General features: G+C 42.9%; 1 protein-coding gene across 1 annotated transcript; it reads right to left on the bottom strand.

Annotated features, from left to right (window-relative positions):
- Positions 1-201: 201 nt before the first annotated feature.
- Positions 202-19,196, bottom strand: sap130a (Sin3A-associated protein a). The gene is given in 22 exon segments (XM_034081507.2): positions 202-1,391; positions 2,048-2,161; positions 2,247-2,350; positions 3,445-3,570; positions 3,646-3,888; positions 4,285-4,487; positions 4,489-4,647; positions 4,727-4,825; positions 6,200-6,371; positions 7,205-7,492; positions 7,683-7,798; positions 9,788-9,929; positions 10,239-10,343; positions 10,467-10,557; positions 10,644-10,788; positions 16,242-16,366; positions 16,457-16,569; positions 17,177-17,303; positions 17,392-17,559; positions 17,963-18,222; positions 18,310-18,433; positions 19,092-19,196. Coding segments are annotated over 21 exon segments (3,171 nt in total). The 5' UTR covers positions 18,422-18,433; positions 19,092-19,196; the 3' UTR covers positions 202-1,232.
- Between the last annotated feature and the right edge of the window lie 2,670 nt (positions 19,197-21,866).

Here is a 21,866-nt window from a genome sequence, read left to right as displayed (position 1 = left end):
ACTTCACATTTTCAAATGAAAAACAACAGAGGCTGTCAAATAATGAATATGTGGTGGTGATGATCAGGGCTGAAGATGGTTCAAAGATTTCATTATAAAAGTGGAAAATAATATTAAGACAACATATTTGAAGGCTGTTTTTTTACATCAGAGCAACTTTTATAAACGGGGTTAAAAACAGGTAAAGACGTAACACTGGTGTTCATATTGTTTAAGTATCTTTACTATAATTACACAGACAAAAACAATGTACAATAGCTGGATGTTTCAGGGTGCTTCATCTCAGAACGTCATTGTCGTTACACAAAATGAAGCGGCACACACTGCACAAAATGCTTATTCAGTACAAAATTTGAAAAGATGTCGATGAAGAACCAAAAGCACATTTACAGTGATTTACATAAACTCAATCCACCAGTATGACCACACGAGGACACTCACTCTCTTTCAAGCACTCCACTCTGACACCAAATCAGAAATATACTTTGTACCCCTTAGTTTGGTGAAAGTAGATGATTCATGGCCGTTTAAAACGTGAAGTTAAGTTGGCATTGTGTTTTAGCATTCAGATCATCATAATGGGACTCTTTTGATCTTTGAACCGACAACAGCATGTTTTGGACATTAAATCAATTCAATTTGCCACATCTAGTACTTTTTAAATCTCAATGTGTTTACCCACAGTATACTGACCAACCTACTTTCAGAGGATAGGCGAAGCAGAGAAAGCTGACTAAATGAAGGCACAGTTTAATGAAAAGAGCATGTGTATACACAGCCAATGAGAGGACTCCTGTTCACATGGTTTGACCCATCCAGTAACTCTCTAACTCAAATACTTACATCACTTTTATTTGTTTGTTTTTAACCGCAACTCCATCAAGTGACATATTAAAAGACACACGGTGTGCCTGTTCTGACATTGTCTTAAAGGAGAGGCAGGAGTTGGGTTAGTAAAAATGGTCTCTGGGGGTCTTCAATACTCAACAAAATAAAAAGGACCAGTTGGCCTCTCTAATGTAGCCTGCAATGCTTCCCAGTCAACATGTGTGTGGAGCTCGAATGAGAACCAGCTGTTGATGCGCTCGTCTGCTTCCTCCCGCCCTCCTGTCACTCAGGCAGACCGGGAGGCTGCGTGAGATTGTATGCAGCAAATCATAGCACCAAATTGTTAGCGCCCCCCTTGGTGATGGGGGGTACTGATGGTTGTGGACAGAGGAGAGGGTCCAAGCCTACGCCCGCTCTTTGCGCTTCAGTTTGGAGGACTTCTTCGCCGCACCGTTCTTGTTGAGCAGCTTCAGCACTTTCTCCTTGTGGTCCAGAACCTTCATCATGGTGTCTCTGGCCTCGGTCACCTGGTCCATCACCAGCTTACAGCGCTGCATGTTACCCTGCACACACACACACACACACACACACACACACACACACACACACACACACACACACACACACACACACACACACACACACACACACACACACACACACACACACACACACACACACACACACACACACACACACACACACACACACACACACCACACACACACACACACACACACACACACACACACACACACACACACACACACACACACACACACACACACACACACACACACAGTTAACACCTTGTGGTTGTATGCCTTTCCCTCCATGACTGTCACAGACGCTCACAGCCTCATGTCATAATGAGCTGAATGTTTCCACTAGCTTTCTCAGAACAGAGAGCAGACCGTGCAGCTGCTACCAGCGAATCTATATTGTAGAAATATGATATATAATCAAAATAACTACACATTGATGCGTGTGCAGTCAAACTACAAACACATGAGCTTATTTGCTGCCACCTGAGGGCAGTATTGTGGACATTTGAAAAGGAAAAGATGAAATCAACATCATCTCCAGTCTAGTTAGGGCCAGTTCACAATGGTAATGATCTTAGTTAACTAAACTTGTTCGCATTTAATTGATAAAGACACCGTTGATGAGCAATGGCTGCAAACACCTGAGCAGAGAATGTCTGCAGGAACAACCCTACCTGTATGAGCTCGTTGATCCGGTGCAGGTCATCGTCAGAGCCTGCCCTCTTCTTGGGGATCAGGCCCTCCTGCAGCGTGGAGAGGCGGCTGTACACGTCATGCTCCAGACTCGACTGCAGAGAGAGAGAGACATCAGTGTCCAGAGGGATCAACAGCACAGTCGTGTTCTGCTGTGGCAGGTCTGGGGTCAGCACTCACCAGCTGCCTGAGCTGTGCAGCACACAGGTGGATTTTCCAGCCTTGTGCTCGGCATGCCACTCCTCTCTGGTTGGCCATATCCTGCAGGCTGCCCTTCTTCTCTTCTGTTAGAAGAGCAAAAGGATTGTTGATATGAAGTGTACATATTTTAGAACCTTTCTTGTGTCACTGTCCACGTACCGGAATCACACTCCAGGCCTTTATCATGATATCTAAAGTGTCACTAATAATGCAATTGCCAAAAAACAAAGTGAAGAGAGTTCCTTTATAGCCACAGGAAGCGTGTCTTTTTTCACATTGAACTGTTACTCTGTATCAGGGGGCGGCAACCCCTGGCACGCGGCACCGTAACCAGTGGCACACTAGGAATAAGTGTGCAAAATATTTAAATTGTATTTTCGGATCCTGGTCGAGACCGCCGCCAGAGCGCGTCTCCCCGTTGCCTGCAGAAGGAAGCCATGCACGCAGCGCAGCGCCGCTCTCTTTATCTCCAGGCGACTTCCTGCCGCTTCCCTCCGTGGTGCTGATCGTCTCACCACGGAGGGAAGCACTTCACTAGTTGCAGTACCCACAAGGAGATGTACAAATGCCGCAGTTTTTGCGTGGCTGTGTATTTAGTTGAAAGCCCAGTGGCGATCTGCTCATCTCTCATCCAAATAACATGCTACAAAGGGGCGGACTGGCCAGCTGTGTGTTCTGCAGAATCACAGAACGGACGATCGTCCTTATTATTATGCCGTTTAAACTAATTATTTAAATTTGTTTGTTAAATTGGGCATCATGTAAGTTGCACAGGTCCACACACTGCCTCCCCGCTGATAATACACGATCGTTGGCACGCTGATAAGACATTTTTTTGAATGGCACTTCGTATCAAAAAGGTTGCCGACCCCTGCTCTCTATCAACGGATTTAAAGCTGAATGTCCTCAAGGGGATTCATAAAAAACGCCTTCTTCTCTTCAATCAGAAGTACATAGCTAACACATATGAGGACAAGATGCTTTTATTTCAGATATGAAAGATTTCCCCTTTGCATGAGTGATTGTGAAGATAAGAGAATCGAGTATTGACAGTAAGTATTTTTGAATATTCCTAACTTTAAAAAAACACAACTTCTTAAAGTTTATATGTTTATAATGAACTTTCAACACTTTGCACAAACCGAGAGCACAAGCATTTTTCTAGGAAGTTACTGACCTTTGACCCGGATGTCGCTGTACCTCTGGAAGTGGTGGTAGGCAGCTTTCCAGGGGTTCCTGTAGTGCCGCAGCAGAGTGACAGGAGGGCGGGGCTTCACTGGAACATAACGCACTCCTTCCTCATCTGCAAGACAAACACGTGTTGAACAAGATAACACATCATCATCTTCATCAGTGATGTCATCATGGGGTTACATACCAACATATTCTCTGGGAGGAGACTCGCGCCGCTCCGCCCGGCCGGTGATGGGCCTGCCGGGAGCCTTCTCCTCGTCCGTGCTGTTGGTCTCCACCATCTCGCTCTCCTCCGTGGAGATGACATGCTGCTGCTTGCGGGGCTTCTTCCTGGGGGAGGCTCCAGGGATCAGATCAGCGGAGGCAGGAGCACTGAGGGAGGAGGCCTGGCTGAGGCCAGGGGCTGATGACAAGTTTGCATTGGGATCTGAGAGGAAGAGATAAACACATCCATTATTTGTGTATTTTGATTGTTTTATGTTTGTGGATTTCTTATAGTTTTACTGGAATTCATTTTTTGATTATTTTTATTTCATGCAATTTCCATTCCACTGTCATCGAAAAGAAATCATTTATGTGCTTACCAAGTTTTATTTGTTTATGAAATCATGTTCATTTGTCCTTGTCCTGTGTAGCGTATGTCATTTTTATTTTACAGTTTGTATTTATAAACTTGCACAATATATTGAAAGTAAGTAAGTTGCAAAAAGGTGTAATAAAAGAGTGATAACATAATTATTTTTTAAATATTCAATAAAAACTATCAGTTTACAAAAACACAGGACCATGAGAAACACTCCCCGGAGACTGGTGCGCTGCTCACCTGGCTGCGAGGTGTCCATGCTCTCCATCTCCTGCTTGATCTTGAGGTCTGGGCAGGTGGAGCTGGCAGCACAGGCTGCAGTGCTGCTGGCCGCAGGCTGCGTGGGGGAGGCCACAGTGTTGGCCAGTGAAGCTGCGACGGGGGGGGTCACAGCCATGGCTGCCGGCAGCGCTGAGAGCACAGTAGAGGGCTGCAGGGGGGGGGGCGGGCCCCGGCTGGGTCAGCAGGGTGGGGATAGCTTGGGCCAGGTGCTGAGCGTTGGAGGACAGAGCATGCTGCTCTCCTCCCTGGGAAGACAGGGCCTCTACTGTAGCCATGACAGGGGGGGCCACCCCCATGTGAACCTCGCCTTTGGCTTTCAACCTGAGAGAGAAAGGTTTTAGACTCGTCTCAGAACTTATAATGACAGGACCTGAATATGGATACATGTGATGGGGCTCACCCTGCAGGTCGGGGAGATCCTGCTCCCCTCACACCACTCTCCATTCTGCCTCCACTCGGGTCACTGGACTGGGCGGGGATCAGGTTCTTACGAACACACCTGAAACAAAGATGAGCAGGGGTGGTTTGGTGAAAGAGAAAAACATTGAGCCATCCTGTTTGACCCGTTTGACTTTCTGTCAAATGGCATTTATATAATTGAATGCTGACGGCCAAGCTGCTATGGAATGACTGTTTGCCACTGGTCAGCCTTGTTTAGTATACAGAGCAGTCTAAAGGTATATCATTAGGTCAGGGTGACCAGTCTGTAATGACTCAGCAATAGGCAAGAGATACGCATTATGTGACATATTATTTGTAAGCATCTAACTTCAAACAATTATGGAGCCTGAATTCAAAATGGACAAAATGTTTGTTATGCAGTGTATAAGCCAGAGTTCCCGTTCGCCGGTCAACATGTCCGTTAAAGTTTAAATCTTCCGGACAAAATGAGGAAAGTGCCGGTCAAAGGTCTTCTTTGTTATTTATTGTGCTTTAAAACATACATCGATATTAAACAAACTAATTATAGTAGATTAACTACATTATTCAAAAGTGTTCAGTAATTTACAATAACACGGGAATAATAAACGGAGCGCTCTCCCTCTTCTGACAGCCCGCCAGTATCATGCAGCTCGAGGATCAGTAATGAGTGACCCGACAGTCAAACTAAACATATCTATAACTAGTTACGGTAGTTTGAGAGGTCATTAAAATAGCTACGTGTGATATTCTACCCTGAAGTGTGTTTTGTCCGCTCACCGCTGCATGTGGTTATGCAGAGCTGCGTGTCGACTCGTCAGCAGCAGCTGATCTCTCTCTCCCGTCAGATCAGACTTCACTCGCGTTTATGTCCATATCGATCAGGTCCAGCTAGTTCTAGCTAATGATATGACTACCTGCTTATTAAAAGACACCTACACAATAAGTGTCGCTATGCAACCGGGTGAGGCCACAAAGTATAGCGCAGCATTATGCATCTGTTTACATGCCCACCGGAACCCCGAGGCATTACCAACAGATCAACGCACAATCAACCCATCCAGGACATCTCTTTCTCCACATTACGTGTTAGACATTATAGTTGACTATTCTTGTCTGTCACATACTCTTTTGTCCATCCATCCATCCATCCATCTTCTCCCGCTTATCCGTGGTCGGGTCGCGGGGGTAGCAGTTCCAGCAGAGAGCCCCAAACTCTCTTTTGTCTGTCACATAAATGGCGCAAGTTGTGCAACTGATGTGGTATTGCGCTAAGCGGAAATGATTTTGAACGGAGAGATTTAGATTTGCCGGTCTTCAGCATATTTTACCGGTCGTAGTCCGGTAATTACCGGCTAACGGGAACTCTGGTATAAGCACTGACAGAACTGTGGGAATAAAAGTTAAGAGATTTAGGATTTGAACACGTCTCATGTACTGTTCTTCTACTCACCCTTCATTAGCGGGCTTCTTGCGGAGGATGCTGGGTCTCGGGGAGGAGACCAGGGTGGGGGCTCCTCCTACCCCTGCCTGGGCGTGTGCCTGCACCATGGTGGCAACTGGCAGGGTGGAGCTGAATGTGCTGCTGATGGGGCTGGCTACAAAGCCATCGGCCAAAACAACCCCTGAAGAAAATCAAACATGCGTTACAAGCAGCCAACATCTCAAGTGTAGCACTCATCGACACCACGATGTTTCACTGAGGCAGTAAAGAGAGGTGCAGCGATGACCTATTGCTGTAGGCTGACCCGGAAGTTAGCATCGCAAGTTCTCCCTCTACAAAAGCCAATGGGATTAGGGAATATTTCCCAAAATAAGCTCCATGGCAAACATCTGTTTAAGATAATTACATGTTTTGATCAGCAAAATAAACTGCAGATATTTACACCACTTTTATAATTGTTGAAGCTTAAATGCAAAGTCCACTTAACGTCATGTGACTTCCGCTAAGCTAAAGGCTGCTAATGTTGACATTTAAGAGTGGGGTATTTACTGACGTGAAACAACACATTAAAATCTCTTAGCTTGTTTTAACGGCAGACATTACTTTAGGAACCCATCAAAAACAAGTAAAAATGAACTGTTGACTTTGAGACATTCGAACAAGAAGTGTTAAAATCCTGACTCATTCTGTGGTTTAGGACTCTTCCCTGCACCACTATGTGTGTTTAGGACTCATCCCTGCACCACTATGTGTGTTTAGGACTCATCCCTGCACCACTATGTGTGTTTAGGACTCATCCCTGCACCACTATGTGTGTTTAGGACTCATCCCTGCACCACTATGTGTGTTTAGGACTCATCCCTGCACCACTATGTGTATTTAGGACTCTTCCCTGCACCACTATGTGTGTTTAGGACTCATCCCTGCACCACTATGTGTGTTTAGGACTCATCCCTGCACCACTATGTGTGTTTAGGACTCATCCCTGCACCACTATGTGTGTTTAGTAATCACCAGGTTTTGCTTCAGACTGTGCTTGCTGTTGCTGAGTGACCATGGGGCCCTGCTGTAGTCCCTGCGTGCCGATGGGGGCGGACGTGTGCAGGCCCTGGACTCCTATAGGTGTAGGCTGAATGCCCTGTGCAGTGATTGGTGCTGGCTGGATCCCTTGGGTGCCGATTTGTGCGGATGGGAGACCGATGCGATCCACTGCCATCAGCTGCATGTGGTTCAGATGGACGGTAGTCGCCACGCCTACTCCAGCCTGGGTAGGCAGCGCTGAACTAGGTGCTTGAGGGGTAACTATGTTGAGAGGGGGAAGTCGTGTGAGATGTTTGTGTGACATGTTTAACCCTCATGTTAAACATTCCACATTTAAAGTACTGAGTTCAGAATATTGTGTCAACATCTTAGCTACAGTCCAAGATTGAAATGGCAAGTCAAATAATAAAGTGTATGTTATCAGTAGAACAGCATTGTTAGCAGAGCTTACCAGGGTACTGGCGGATGGTAGAAACAGAGCTGCTGATGGGCGTGTAGGTGTGTGCCAGAGGGTACGAAGAGGAGTATGCCGGTAGGAAATACTGGAACTGCACGGGCACAGGCGGCCTTCAAAGTAAACATACACAGTGATTCAGACAAGCAGAATGAATTCATCGTCATCTGAATAAGGTATCTCTATTACTCAGGTAAATGCATATTTATCACATTTAATTTTTTCTCTTAAATACTTAATTACTTACAATCTCATTATAACTAATCTCCATATATCTAAATCCACATATTTAAATACAGAAGTTATAATAAGAAAACAACTTAAAAAAAAATCTTTCGTGAATGCAATCTGAATCCATACACACAATCCATAATGGAAACTAAGTAGTAATCAGCAGCGAACCACTTCTTGACGGCATTGTTTTTGTTATTCTACAGTATTGTTTTTTTATAGTTATTTGTTAATGTAACCCAATTTGTGTTCTTTGAAATTGAAAAGGGGATATTGCATTGTGTTTGTTAATTTCGTTGTAGTTGTATATGTCTTAAATGTAATTTGGCTTGGCTTCCTATTTATGGAAATGCTTTTATTTTGAAGGAGAGGTAGCGCTGTTGACAGGAAGTTGTTGTTGCTATGGAAACAATGTCACAGAGATTAGGAGAAAAGTCATATCTACATATAAAGACGGAGAAAGTAAACGATAACGTTTATGGTTAAGTGTTAGCACCCCCCGAAGAGGCACAAGCTCTTATGTTGATATTGGAGATTTCAATCAATTCAATCAGAAACGAAAAAGAAAAAAAAACGAATATCCGAATAACAAAATTGAAACCCGAATAGTACTCCAACGAACGAATATTCGGCTACAGCCCTACTCTACATATACGCACAACATTTCTTCTCTCCCCTGTAATTTACTATAGACTCGCCAGAATTGTATTTATAATCCTGCAGTTAGGAAAAGGAGGCAGTGTCACTATATGTCCCTTTCACACCAAGGCTTTTCCCGTTCTAGCTCCGTGGTAGAGCTTTTCTGGTTCGGAACCGGTTCTTCGGTTCAGCTCCCGCTCTGTTCACACCGCTCAGAGCCCGACTGGTGCTGCGTCATTGCGTCATCGTTTGCGTCATGAAGTAACCGTTTGCGTGCCTGCTTCATAAAGCCAAACCGCGCGGAAACCCCTCACATCGACAACAACAACAATGACCGATTGTATTGAAGCGCTACTCGTTTTGGTTTTGCTCTGTCGAAACGGGACGACTTTACTACCAACTTTACAGTCGTTACATGCTACATTCAAAAGTTCTTTACAATCATCATCAACAATCATCGACGATTCTGTAGGAGAAAGAAGGTAAATATACGTCCTATTCGATGGCGTTAGAGCTAGCTGTTGTTAGCCTCTGCATGCGCCAAGCTCAAAATACCCAGCTTTGCAGCATTAATTACTATGGTATAACACTAAAACTGATGCCCCTGACCCTGCCTCCGACGTAAGCGGTGCTTGTTTTCTAGACGGACAACTTTTTGGTGCTTGAAACTAACCGGATTCCGGAGCTTAGAGGCGGCTCCGCTGCGGTGTGAACAGGAAAAACCGGTGTTTTTCAAGCTCCAGCTCCGAACCGGCCCTGGAACCGCGTTGGTGTGAAAGGGGAATATGTCATTGGAACCCTCACTATGTCGCTTTAACAAAGTTATGATCTGTTGATATCCTTTTGTCATTTTTGCTTAGTTTGATTTCCAATCTAAAATGTTGTATGGTTAGGTTTTTTTTCCACCATTACCTGCTCTTCCTGTCCACACCCACCCGAGCCGCTCTATCTGCGTGGATCTAGGGATTGCAGCGTCAGAGGAGTGGTTGACCATGTTGGTCCAGACCCAAATACTTAAAAGAAGCACAATTTGTGGCTTATGGCAGTATAAAATAATGGCAACAAAAGGATGAAAGAGCTCTTTTAGTGGATAAACGTCTCTAGTGCTGGTGGTGGCTCGAATCAGCTTAGGTTTTCAAACATAACAAGTGGATATCAGATGTCTACTACCATGTTATGGTGTCTATTTTTCCTGGTATAACCGTGTCAATTGCTCAACATTGTGTGCTCACCTGATGTCACTTCTGGCCTCCATGGTGACGGGGTTAGGAGACGGCCGATGGCCAGGAATGGGGATGAGGTTGGCTCTGTCTCCGGGGTAGTCGGGCTGCACACGAGATGAAGAGTGGGCGATGGGCTGAGGGACCACTTTAGCTGGAATAGGTAGCAGAAAGACGAGTTTAAAACCCCATTCATTCATTTACGTTAAGATAATGCCTGTGAAGCACACAGCCGGGTTCCATTCCAAGACACCAAACATTACATTACATTACATATCACTTGTTAGACGCTTTTATCCAAAGCGACTTACATACTCAACACTGTGGACGATCACCACAGGAGCACCTTGGGGTGAAGTGTCTCAGGGACACAATGACATGCTGACTGCAGTGGGGTTTGAACCTGTGCTCCCCTGACCCCAACACACAACCCACTGCGCCACATACCAAACAATCCTCTTACCAACAGGGATGGCCGAGGTGGTCACAGCTGTAGCATGAGAGGAGTGTGATGCCATCGTCATGGTGACAATAGTGTTACTGTTCATTTGTGAATGCGGAACAGAGCCTAAAAAAATGAGGACGACAATATTATTTGATAAATGTGGAAGAATAACTGCACAGATTTAAGTTTCATTGTGTTCTTCTTGTAAAACATGTTACAGCTGGTATTAATTCATATATAAAATACCTATTGTGGTTGTTGATGGCACAGTGTTACTGGCAACTATTGGAGCCACAGTAGCTGCAGCTACCGGTGTCACAGGACTGAACATGGGCTTCTGGAGGAAACACAAACGTTTTAGTTCAGTCAGTGTTTTCAATGACTTTTCATTATTTATATTCACAGCCATCAAGAAGCAGTAACCTGTGTCATGTGCGGAGGCTGAGGCTTTTGAGATCCAATGGCCGGGTGAGACGGCAGCGTGATCCGTGTGGCGTTGTCCCGGGATGCCTGAGACCTCTGAATGCTGACCGTGGGGGGAGGGGGGTGAAGGGTCAGCCCTGGGCGCCTGGGGAAAAGATGACAGCCCCTTTAGAGCATAGATTGAGGCTCAGGCACCTTTCAATAAAAGTGATGAAGACATGGTCAGATAAAAGATCTCTATGTTAAACAAACAGTTTGAATGACTTTTCTTCTGTTTAGCTATAAACTGAACACTTTCGCCATTCCACTGAACAGAGTGCGTTCCTTTTCATTTCCTTCAAGATGTGCCCCTTCACACTTTATCGCTCTGTTGTTCCTATGATGACTTTACATTATGTTGCCACTATTACAGCCAGTAACATGTTGGTTAGTTTAGGATATAATAAAGTTGTAAAGTGAAGTGGTTCAAATGGTTAGATTCACACAAAGACCCATTGTTTTGAGGTAAAACAAAATGTTGTAGAAAATGTATACAGAGGTAATAACCTACTGCCCCATTAACACAATATGAATACGCAAGTTATTAAGGCTGAATTCATACTATTTTATAAAATGCTTTAAGCTGCACTGGATAAAGTTCTAGTGCCATATTGAGACTAAATATAGCACACATGGCTGATATTAAAGAATTGAAAGTTTCCATTAAGTCACAAGTATCTCTGTGTACTATACTATACTGTTCAACCCCTTGTCATCAGATTAAATACAGACACACCTCTTATACAGTGTTTACACAAACATAATCCGTACTCATTAGTGATGTTACGTACTGCGCCGAAACTTCGGAGCGTGGTTCGAGTAATCCAGGATTTTGGTGAAGCGTGTATCGAGGCTTGTGTCGTTTAAGGCCAGTGACGTCATCGATGACAAAAGAAGCCTCGCTGCTAGTGCTGCACGATTAATCGAAAAAAGATCGTGATCTCGATTCAGACACCTATGCGATCTCATTTCTAAATTACGGCGATTCTATGACGTCATGCTCATTTTTTTTACATTTTTTATTATTTTGCTTCTGAATAATACCAACTTGCAATGTCAATCATACTTAAACGATCTAAAGCAAATATACTCTATATACATTTAACATTAAAGTACCATGATCGCATGCAAATGGTAGTGTTCTGCAGTAGCGTAGGCAGAAATGTACTTTCGGGTGGGCCTGTAAAAAATAGGGTGGGCCAGATTTTTCTTCTGTGCATCAGAAGCTAACAACAATCCCAGCAGGTACCAGAGGCAGATTACTTTAAGAATACTTTTGGAATACTTTCTTTTTCCATAACAGATGGGTATGTTTGGGTGAACAGGAGACACGTATTTTACTGTTTTCATGGCTTATCAAGAACTCAAACACAACATCTTGGTGTCATTCTGACAGCTCTCTCATCTGCAGCCCACATAAAAAACATCACCCGGACTGCGTTCTTTGTACCGTCTTAAAACCTTTCCTTAGAATATGTTATGAATTGTAAGGTGTCCTTGGGTGCTTTGAAAGGCGCCCCTAAATAGAATGAATTATCAATATTATTTATTATCTGAAACGATGTAATAACTTTTAAAACGTTTTCCAGTCACTTGCCCCATGCCTTCAGCAGCAGCAGGCCATTCACTTTGATTTCATCCCGTTATAAATGTCATCATTTCGACAATAAAGAAATGCTACACATTTTATCTAACCATCTCCGTTTCTAACTTTCAATATATTTTAAAAGAGATCTCTCTCTCATCTGCGTGCGGGGGCGGGCCTCACAGACACGCTGCATCTCTCTCTCGCTCACAGACACGCTGCATCTCTCTCTCGCTCACAGACATGCTGCAGCGCCGTGCAGTGTGCACACAGTTCTGCCGGTAATGAATATTACGTTTTGTGAGGAAACTTTTCCACCAATAATTCCAATAAGTATTCCAAAATGTATTCACTTCAGGTTTACGAAAGTAACTGTAATCAGATTACTCGTTTTTCAACGAGTAGCTGAATACATTATACAATATTTTTTTATTCTGATTAAGTAACGGCGTTACATGTATTCCGTCACAACCCAACCCTGTGTATATCTCTCCGGACTGTCCACCAGCAGATGAAAAACACCCACCTCTCCACGGCACAGTTTCCGTTAACATTTTTTTTCTTCTGACAGCCCAGCAGCAGGAGAGGTGGGGAGAGGGAGGCGGGGCTATTTCATCGTTATCAGAAAATGATCATATAGATCGCTGCTAGATGAGGGCAGTGGGGGCTCTTCTTGGAGTCTGGCTTTTTAAAAATTATTATCATTAGTGAACTTTGAGCCATCATTTATTTTGCAGGCAGCTCTGCCTCTCTCACGTTATTATGGCGCGCACCGGAACCATGGCCGGAACCAACAATCAGTTTTTACCGTAAATGAGTTCGGTTCAGAGGATAAAGCACAACAACATTAATTAAACTCGATATTTGTTCACTTGAATTTCCCTTTGAATTCTTGGATATTCTCAATGGGTGAATACATTTTTTAATAATGATAGTAAAAACAAAATTATTATTATTATTATTTTTTTTTTTAAATGACACCGAGGCTTTCTCAGGGTGGGCCAATGAGTAAACTGGGTGGGCCTGGACGGAAGGAATAAGCAACCAGGTCTATGAAAACAAGCGCAAAAGAACCTGAGCACTTTAAACCTATATATGTCGGGTCGGCTATTTGAAAATAACCTATCGACAAGCTCACAACCGCAACAACCATTATTACTTACTACCAAGCAACTTTACAGAAAGATAAGCCCAATGTGGCTTATAATAAGTATACCTGGCCAGGGACGTGCACAGACATTTGGAGGGGCTATTGCTCTAAACTAGAAAAAGGGCCGCCCCCCGACCCCCCTGAAAACGTAAGAACTTTTTATAAAAAAAATTAAAACCAAGGAATTTTTTTTTGCGGTCTATATCTCATTAACATATCTAATGTTAGTAACTATTAAAGACAACATGCGGACAATTCTGTTTTAAATGTAGTTTGACCATTGTAACTGCTGTGCCTTAAATAAACTCACTAATTGATTAAACCAGTTCAATACGCATTATTCTTATTCTTATCATTCTTTATGAGCGCAGTAACGGTTAGGTATCTAATTACTTATGTATTTAGTATTCCATAACTTAATAACAGAGATGGTCAAACTAAAGTAGAGACATGGCAGAAATCCTACAATGAAGTGGGACATTGAACTGTTCTCCTGTATGTGAGAGAGGGCGATCAAGAAAAGAGAGGGAGTTTACGGAGCAGATGAAAAGACACAGAAAGACAGAAACACAATAACAAGTATATTTAGGTGTTTTATTTGTAAATAGTCGACGGTGTCAAGAGGAAGTAAAGTCCCTGGTGTGTCCCCTATACTCTAACTGCCAAAAATCAAAATCAATTTAAGCATATTTAAAAACGGGAACATTTCCGGGGACAGATTGACCCGAGGATTCGCCAACAAAGCCAGGCAGGCACATGATCACCAGAGCCATATGAGGCCGGACCGGACTCGGAGGGCTTTCCTTTGCTTTCAGCTGTCAGATTGTAAACAAAGTCACGTGACTGGGGGAAGATGACAGCGCTGGCAAGGCGTGTTTTATCGCAGCGAGACTCTACAATACTAATTGTGGGCTTATCATGTTTATTCGGCCACAACAGAAAAAAAAGACTTTCGCTCTCTTCAGAGGGGCAGGTCAGCCAAAAGGTTCAAAAGGGCCGTTGCCCGGGCAACATTAGCCCGTACCTGTGCACGTCCCTGTACCTGGCAACACTCACTGACTGCAGCACGTGAGGGCAGGAGCCGGCAGTATGTTTACAGAAGCGTTAGCATTAGCACTGATTAGCAAAGAGTGACGAGAGCGACTAGAAAAACAGAAAAGAGTGACGAGGAGGTCGAGGACAATGACAACAACACCGATGAAAATCCCGGTGGCGACTCTGGCGAGAGTGAGAGGGAAGTTATGCCGAAAAAAGGACCACATTCATCCAGTGTGTGGAACGTTTTTGGATTTGATCCTGATGACTTACAAAAAGTCGTCCACTGTAAGCATTGTTCTCGCATCGTCGCAACGACGTCAGGTTACACCACAAACCTATTAAATCACCTGCAACGTCACCATAAAATACAGTATGCTTTAGAAAAGAAGGACAACCCGAAAAAAAATCAAACCCCCAGACAACGACGCAAACATCCATAAGCCAAACGTTATTCAACAGAACACCATATTCACACAGCTCACGAAGGCACAAAGAGATAACGAAAGCCATCACCTTTTATATGACATCAATAAATACAGTTCAAAATGAAGGGTTCAAGAACTTGATGAAGACGCTGGATAAGCGGTACTCCGTGCCTTCCCGCAACTACTTTTCACGTAGGCCTGCTGCATTGCCTGCCATGTACTACAAGACTCGAACCACAGTCGAGACAGAACTGAAAGATGTCCAGCACTTTGCGACAACAACTGACCTGTGGCCCAGTCGTACCATGGAACCATATATGAGCCTGTCGGTGCATTTCATCACCAGTGATTTCACCATGAAAAGTCGGTGCCTACAGACAGCTTTCTTCCCCGTGTGCCCGACGAAATTGCAGTGGGACTAATGGGAAGTCTCCACTCCTGGAGCTTGGATCCGAAAAGGATGGTGTGCATCACTACAGATAGTGGATCAAACATCATAAAAGCATCCGACATAAACAAATGGACAAGGCTCCAGTGTTTTGGCCACAGGCTACATCTGGCTATAGGTGAGCTGAGTACAATCCATCCCACAGTAAAGCTTCAGATCGGTTGAACCACTGACACCTCACAGTTTTACAACACTCATATTACCCCTCCTGTACCCGGGCCCACAATGGGATTAAGAGAGCTCAGACCCTCACTTATACCCACCCTAAAGATTGTTTGTTTGTTTGTCAACACATCACTTAGTTTGGTTTCGAGGTTTTAAATACAAGTTTTGCACCAAATGACACATCCCAATTAAAGAGACTACAGATAGAAGGGAGAGGACCAGTGAGAAACAGAAATGCAGGAACGTGTTGATTGGCAAAGAGTAAGACAAAGTATATTAAGTGTAAAGTAATGCTTCAGTGTTTTCAGGTAGAACCAGCATATGGGCTGTTGCTAAGCTGGAAGGCTTTTGACTTCCAACCACAGGGTCCCTGGTTCAACGACTGGTCAATATATCTTTGTTTATAAAAGTATCAGCTAAATGTAATAATGTTTACCAGCCTCCTTAGGCTTTTCAATCACAATCATTCAACAGGAATATATACAATACTGATACAAATTGATTACATGAAAATATGATTTCATGTTCATTGTTTAGAGTTATTCTAAGGCTTTACTCATTGGGATAACAGTACACGAAAGATCACACTGTTTTACACTCTTTGACCAAGTTGGTGTTCAAATTAAGCCTCATGAGATGAGCCCTTTTGCGAACCAATTGCTTGGAAAGCTTCAAAGCTTCATAAGGCTTCATCCCGCCAACACTTGTACTCAGGTCCTCCCCAACACATTGTTGGACTGCTACTTACGCATGGGCCACCTCTGCGGAGTGTGTGACTGTCGCGCTGATGACCGGTGACTGGGTTCTGGTAGCTGAAATGGGGGCCACCACAGTTGGAAGCACAGCTGTTGATGTGGTTACAGCTGGGCGGGACTGTGGGAAAAGTACATGATTACACAACATGTACTAAAAGGGTTTCAACATAAAATCCAAACATGTTCAGATTCAAGTATATCCAGGTACCTGAATAGTCTGGTGTATGATGTGTTGCACTGTGGGCCCGGGGCCCGCGCTGGCTCCTGTGGCCGGCCGCAGGACCGTTTTGGAACTGGACATAACAGCTGCTGCAGCAGCCCCTACAGGGAGGAGGGAGACTATTGAAGGGATATGCAGTGCTAGAAACAAACAGTTAAAGGACAACTAATGTATTTAATGTAAGGGGTGCAAAATAAGACTATATATAAGAATTTATATCGTATGTTTTGGGATTTTTGAGGTATTGTATCACCGTATAACAAAATGAAAAGGGATACTCCCATCAGAACACCATTCCACCACCTTTTACTCTATTGGCAATATAGGGCAACATGTTACATATTTCTTTTAATGATGTGTATATCTACATAGTAAAGAAAGTGAGGTTGATGGCTGGGAGTTGATTTTTTGAGGGAACTTTTATGCTTCGTAACAATGAGCTGTACAATAAAAAAATATATGAGGAAAGATTTTTTCAATCTGCCGTTCTGTTTTATTATTTGAACGTTTTTTCACCTCTTGAATAAAAGGTGCCAGGTCATTTGTGATTTGATTTACCACAAATATACCCTTAAAGCTGGGAATGTACATCTTTGAAGAAACATAATGCTAACATAACCTTTTACAACTTAACCGACATGAAGAAAGATGTAAAATGTATAATAAACAAACAGGCGTGGCATTCCGTTTTTATTAAATGATGCATACCTCGGGGTAAATGGGATGTGAACGTCTGGGGGGGGGCTGAAGGGGTCCCGATCTGCAGAGCAGGGGCACTGCCCCGTATGATTTGAATGCTTGCTGGCATCAGGTGGTGTAAGTTGCTCGGGTGACCCTGAAAAACAATAAAAGAAGCAGACAGCTTTAGTCATCAGCAAGAAAGAGACAATGAAGACACCACAGTCTGCGGACAGTGAACTCACCTGCTGACCGCTGATAGTTGCCACAGGAATAGATTGGGATGGAGGCATACCGCTTTCCATGGTGACAGTTAAATGACCAGGCACTTTGGGGGGGATGGGGATATGACCCTGGTTTGAAGCTGGTGCTGGGGCAATAAGACGACTTGGCATTGGTGATTTCAGGACAGCCTAAAGACACAAAAAAGAATTGGTTTATTCTAACACTGAAGGGTGTTAAGAACATTATTAGAACATGTTGAGTGAAATCAATAAAAGGAATATCAAACAACATCTTGAAGGAGAAGAATGTTACATTTTTATTTAAAACATTGTTTAAAGGCTAGAGTTTGCACATGGCCCCTTTTTAAATTAAATGAATTGGTGATATTAAGCTAAAAGATAAGCTTGCAAAGTTCCTCAGTTTGAGACCTTCGTTTTTATTTAGTAAAAATAGAGTAGTAGGTTTATAAAAGAAAAACAATCCTAGGAATCTGGTTATTTTTTTATATTTTCATCTCCCAATAAAGGTGGTACATACTTTCCTATTCACATGTATACTATAGCTTTGAACAGTTACAGATGTAAACATCACCTTCATCTGCCCCTCTGTGAGGACAGCAGGCTGGCCCTGAGGGAGGTGCACAGGGGGGGCAGGCACAGTCACAGGTGTGCCAGGCTGGATGGACATAGTTTGGGGGGCAGCTTGTAGCTGGCCGTGTGTCTGTACTTGTGGGTAGGGTCTGACCACCATGGTCTCCTGCTTCTCATCTCTGAACGCCAAGGCGCCCCCGCCCCCAGCAGGTGGATGATCCTGCTGTCTATCAGCATCCCGACTGCTGTCAGCATCTGGACCTGCTAAGAAAACATGATAGATTAAATAGGCATTTCCCTTGCCAGAAATTATGCGACTGGTGGGTCATTGCTGTGAGGAGCAGTTACCTGCTGCATTTGACTGCTGATTGATGGACACCAGGTTTCCAGCCGCGGGGATCTGAGGGGCTCCCCCGCCGGAAGCAGGCAGCCCGTGTCGGGGGAATTGCTGGGAGCTCATTTTAACTATAACCTAAAATAATGTTAAGATTGGAGATTAATTAACTGCAGTAGCAGTCATATCTAATATTTAATTAAGGTTTAAAGTCAGAACAATTGCCTTCCCTATATGAAACATGCACGACTGCTACAACAATAAGAGCATATCAGTGTTAACCCTTTAGGGGCGGCGCGGGGACATAAACAGACTAATGGAGCGCTGCTCGTAGTACCAAGCAACCAGACAGTTTACCAAACGGTGTGAATAAAATAGATACCATTATGAATACAAATTACTATAAAAAACAATACATTGTTTTAGATCTTTTGTTTACCGTTATATGGTTAATAACATGACAGAACTGCTCGACAACAACTGTTTCGAAGCTTATCAAATACCATCTTTATGGGCACTTTAAAAAACGACTTTTCGACTGCTTGTGTCAAAATAACCAAACGCGATACCTGCTCGGTCACATAGCCCACACTGTGGGCTCTGGTTTTGCCCCGGTAACCTTAAAACTAAAAAGCTACCTTGTTAGCCAGCTATGTTAGCTAGCAGCAGGCTAACGTTAGAATCGCTCATCCTGCTGTTGGCTGCTTTTCATGTTAAATGCCTGAAGTTGTTCAAACGGCGTATAGTTCATATGGCTAAGCAAACAAGCATGTCTCTTCGTGTGTGCAGATGTTACCTTATCGTGGAGGTACTAGGCAATGGTCGATTTGTGGATTACAATTCTTTCCATTCGTCTTTTCTTTTTTCCAACATGTAAGCCGAAAGATCGGCCAAGAAGAGCTGTCCCTCCCTGTTTCTTTCCACCAATTGGATAGGAGACTCTCAGATTGCTGACCAATCGTAGCAGCCGAAATGTTAAACTGCACTAGGGGGGTCGCTAGGAAAGGCAACACCGGTCCACGGAAGTAGCCGAAGTAGCACCGGAGCTAACCTCGATCTAACCGGTTAGTAGTACTTCCAGTTGGCCACGGTTAGACACTGCACTGTGAATACTAGGCTACTTTTAAAATGTAAAACAATATTATGCACACACGTCCTTTACCGTTGTCGTACATGGCCAACAGTAAAGGACGTCCTCTGACGGGAAATATGAAAGTAAATATACATTCAATTACAAGTAAATCTCTGGCATTCAGAATACTTGAAAAAAGTACAGATAGGCCTATACGAAGTAATTCCAAATTGATATGAAGGAACATTTCTTAACAGTTACATTATGTCATGCTGTTAGGATATTATTATGCCACAAGGGAGAATTATACTTTTGTGACAGGTTAAGCCCTACATAGCATATATGTACTTAAAAGTCGTAATGTATCTTATGTATGATGTTGTTATGTAACATTTTAGTCTACAATTGCTGTCATATGAATGTCATGGATTAAATATTTGTCTCTTGAATAAAGTGGACGTTTAAAGTAGCATACACTACATAGGCTTACTAAAAGTAACCTCAAAGTTGTTCCTCTAAGCTGTAGGGCCTTCGTAATACATTATGACTAGTTCCCTTCCCACCACTGCCATGTGCTGTGTCTTTAACATAGTTTTGATATGAAACAGTACAGGGTTTACAGTGTAGTGAGGTCACATGACCATCGCCTTTCAGGTGGTCTCCCGCCTTCCAAAGTGATTGGAGCTGGCAGCTTGTCTTTAGTGCCCTGCGATCCTTTCAGTCAGACACTAGAGGGCGGTAGCCTCATACAGAAGTGTCTTAAGACTGTCATTGTATGTCCTATGATTCTGACCTCCAGTCTGTGAAGAAAACTCCTAAAAATCGTTTTTTTCTTTTGACTGGCACAACATTTAAACACAGATTGAATTCAATTATAACATGAAGGATACCTGAATTCCAGTTGTTTGTACTGCCACAGCTTACTCCAATTGAATATAACAGTCGTAGTAAATGTTGTCACGAGACCAGTGGTTCTCAAACTCGCAACATGTTCTCTATCTATGGCACGTCTCTACTGGGAGTTGTAGTTTTAAAAGACGTTTTCGTATTTCCCATAATAACAAGAAGTTGCCAGTATTAAACTGTGTACATCCCTGGAGGTTTAGGGGATAGGAAACACTCAAATTTAAAACATATAATTAATAAATGGGTGAAAATTGCTTGTGCCCATAATGGGCAGCATTAATATGTATACCCACATGCCAGCTAAGGTCAGAAGAGCTTTATTTAACAGCTGGTCTTATGTTTGTGACCCCTGTTGTTAATTGATAACATTACATTACATTAATTGATAAGCCTGAAACATCAAACGTATTTGCAAACATTTTGCAAATATGGCAGTAGCCATCGATCAGCTTAAGATAAGATATACTTTATTGATCCCAAGTTGGAACATTTGCATTACATCAGCATGTGTAACAGTTAAATATGCAGTGGTGTTTATCTGAAAATCATTTAGTATAATCACACAAATTCTGTGTTTTATATTTAACAATTCTGTGTTCTTTATTTATTGATTGTTCAATACCTGACAAGGCCGGAGATGAAATATCTACATACATCTTATAAGAGTATAATACATTATGTATAATATCAGTTAAAATAAGTGCTTCAACATAGTTAACATTGCTGGAGGTATGCACAAATATTGATAGATGTCTTGTAATGCACTATTGAGAAACCTGCATCCCAAGTTTTTCATTCAGTGCAGAACTACACCATAGTTGTGTAGGCCTATATGATATGTCAATAAACCTTAGAAAATCTTGAAAGGGATGTGCAAAATAGTCATTATATACAGTCTTTAATTAACTATTAGTAGAGAATAACGAGTAATGAATATACTTTATAGGGATCCTATTAATATCTAATAATAAAAATAATGAAATTCAATAACATGCTTTAACCACCAGGTGTCCCTTTATATCAGCTGTGCACCGTTATGGTGTAAATACAGCCTATCTACCAATTGGATCAAATATAAAAGTCAGCCGAATTAGTGTTGATACTGCAAGGAGACGTATTGTGTGAAAAGAAATGTAAGATGTTGTTTAATGGCTGATATATTTATGATCCACGTCACATTTTCAGTTCCTCATGTTTGTCTAGAAGTCTTCTCATCAGGGCTCTATAAATACAGAACTACGGCAGATATGTAATATGTAATGCAGCCGAACCGTGTATTACAATGCCGTTATGTGATGACTTTCAAAGAGAAAAGCAAGCACACTCGGAATAAAGTATTATTATTATTTTTTTAAATGTTTTCGGTCTGTTTCCGGTATTTGTTAATGACGATGTGCTGTGAGATGTGAGACTGGAATTGCACAGGGGAAAATAACGTAGGCTATCTTTAGATGCGGATTTTGTGGGCTCTGTGGACCAACACTATACATTGACGGGGAAGGGGGTAGCAATAAAGATAACACCATTAAACAGTTACACAACATAACAGAAATAATATCGATAGCAGCGTCCCTAGCAACCACCTTGGTAACA

Source organism: Pseudochaenichthys georgianus, chromosome 4, assembly GCF_902827115.2.
Source record: "Pseudochaenichthys georgianus chromosome 4, fPseGeo1.2, whole genome shotgun sequence".
Lineage (NCBI taxonomy): Eukaryota > Metazoa > Chordata > Actinopteri > Perciformes > Channichthyidae > Pseudochaenichthys > Pseudochaenichthys georgianus.
The sequence above is the reverse complement of the archived record's forward strand: the minus strand, read 5'-3'. Positions and strand labels throughout refer to the sequence as shown.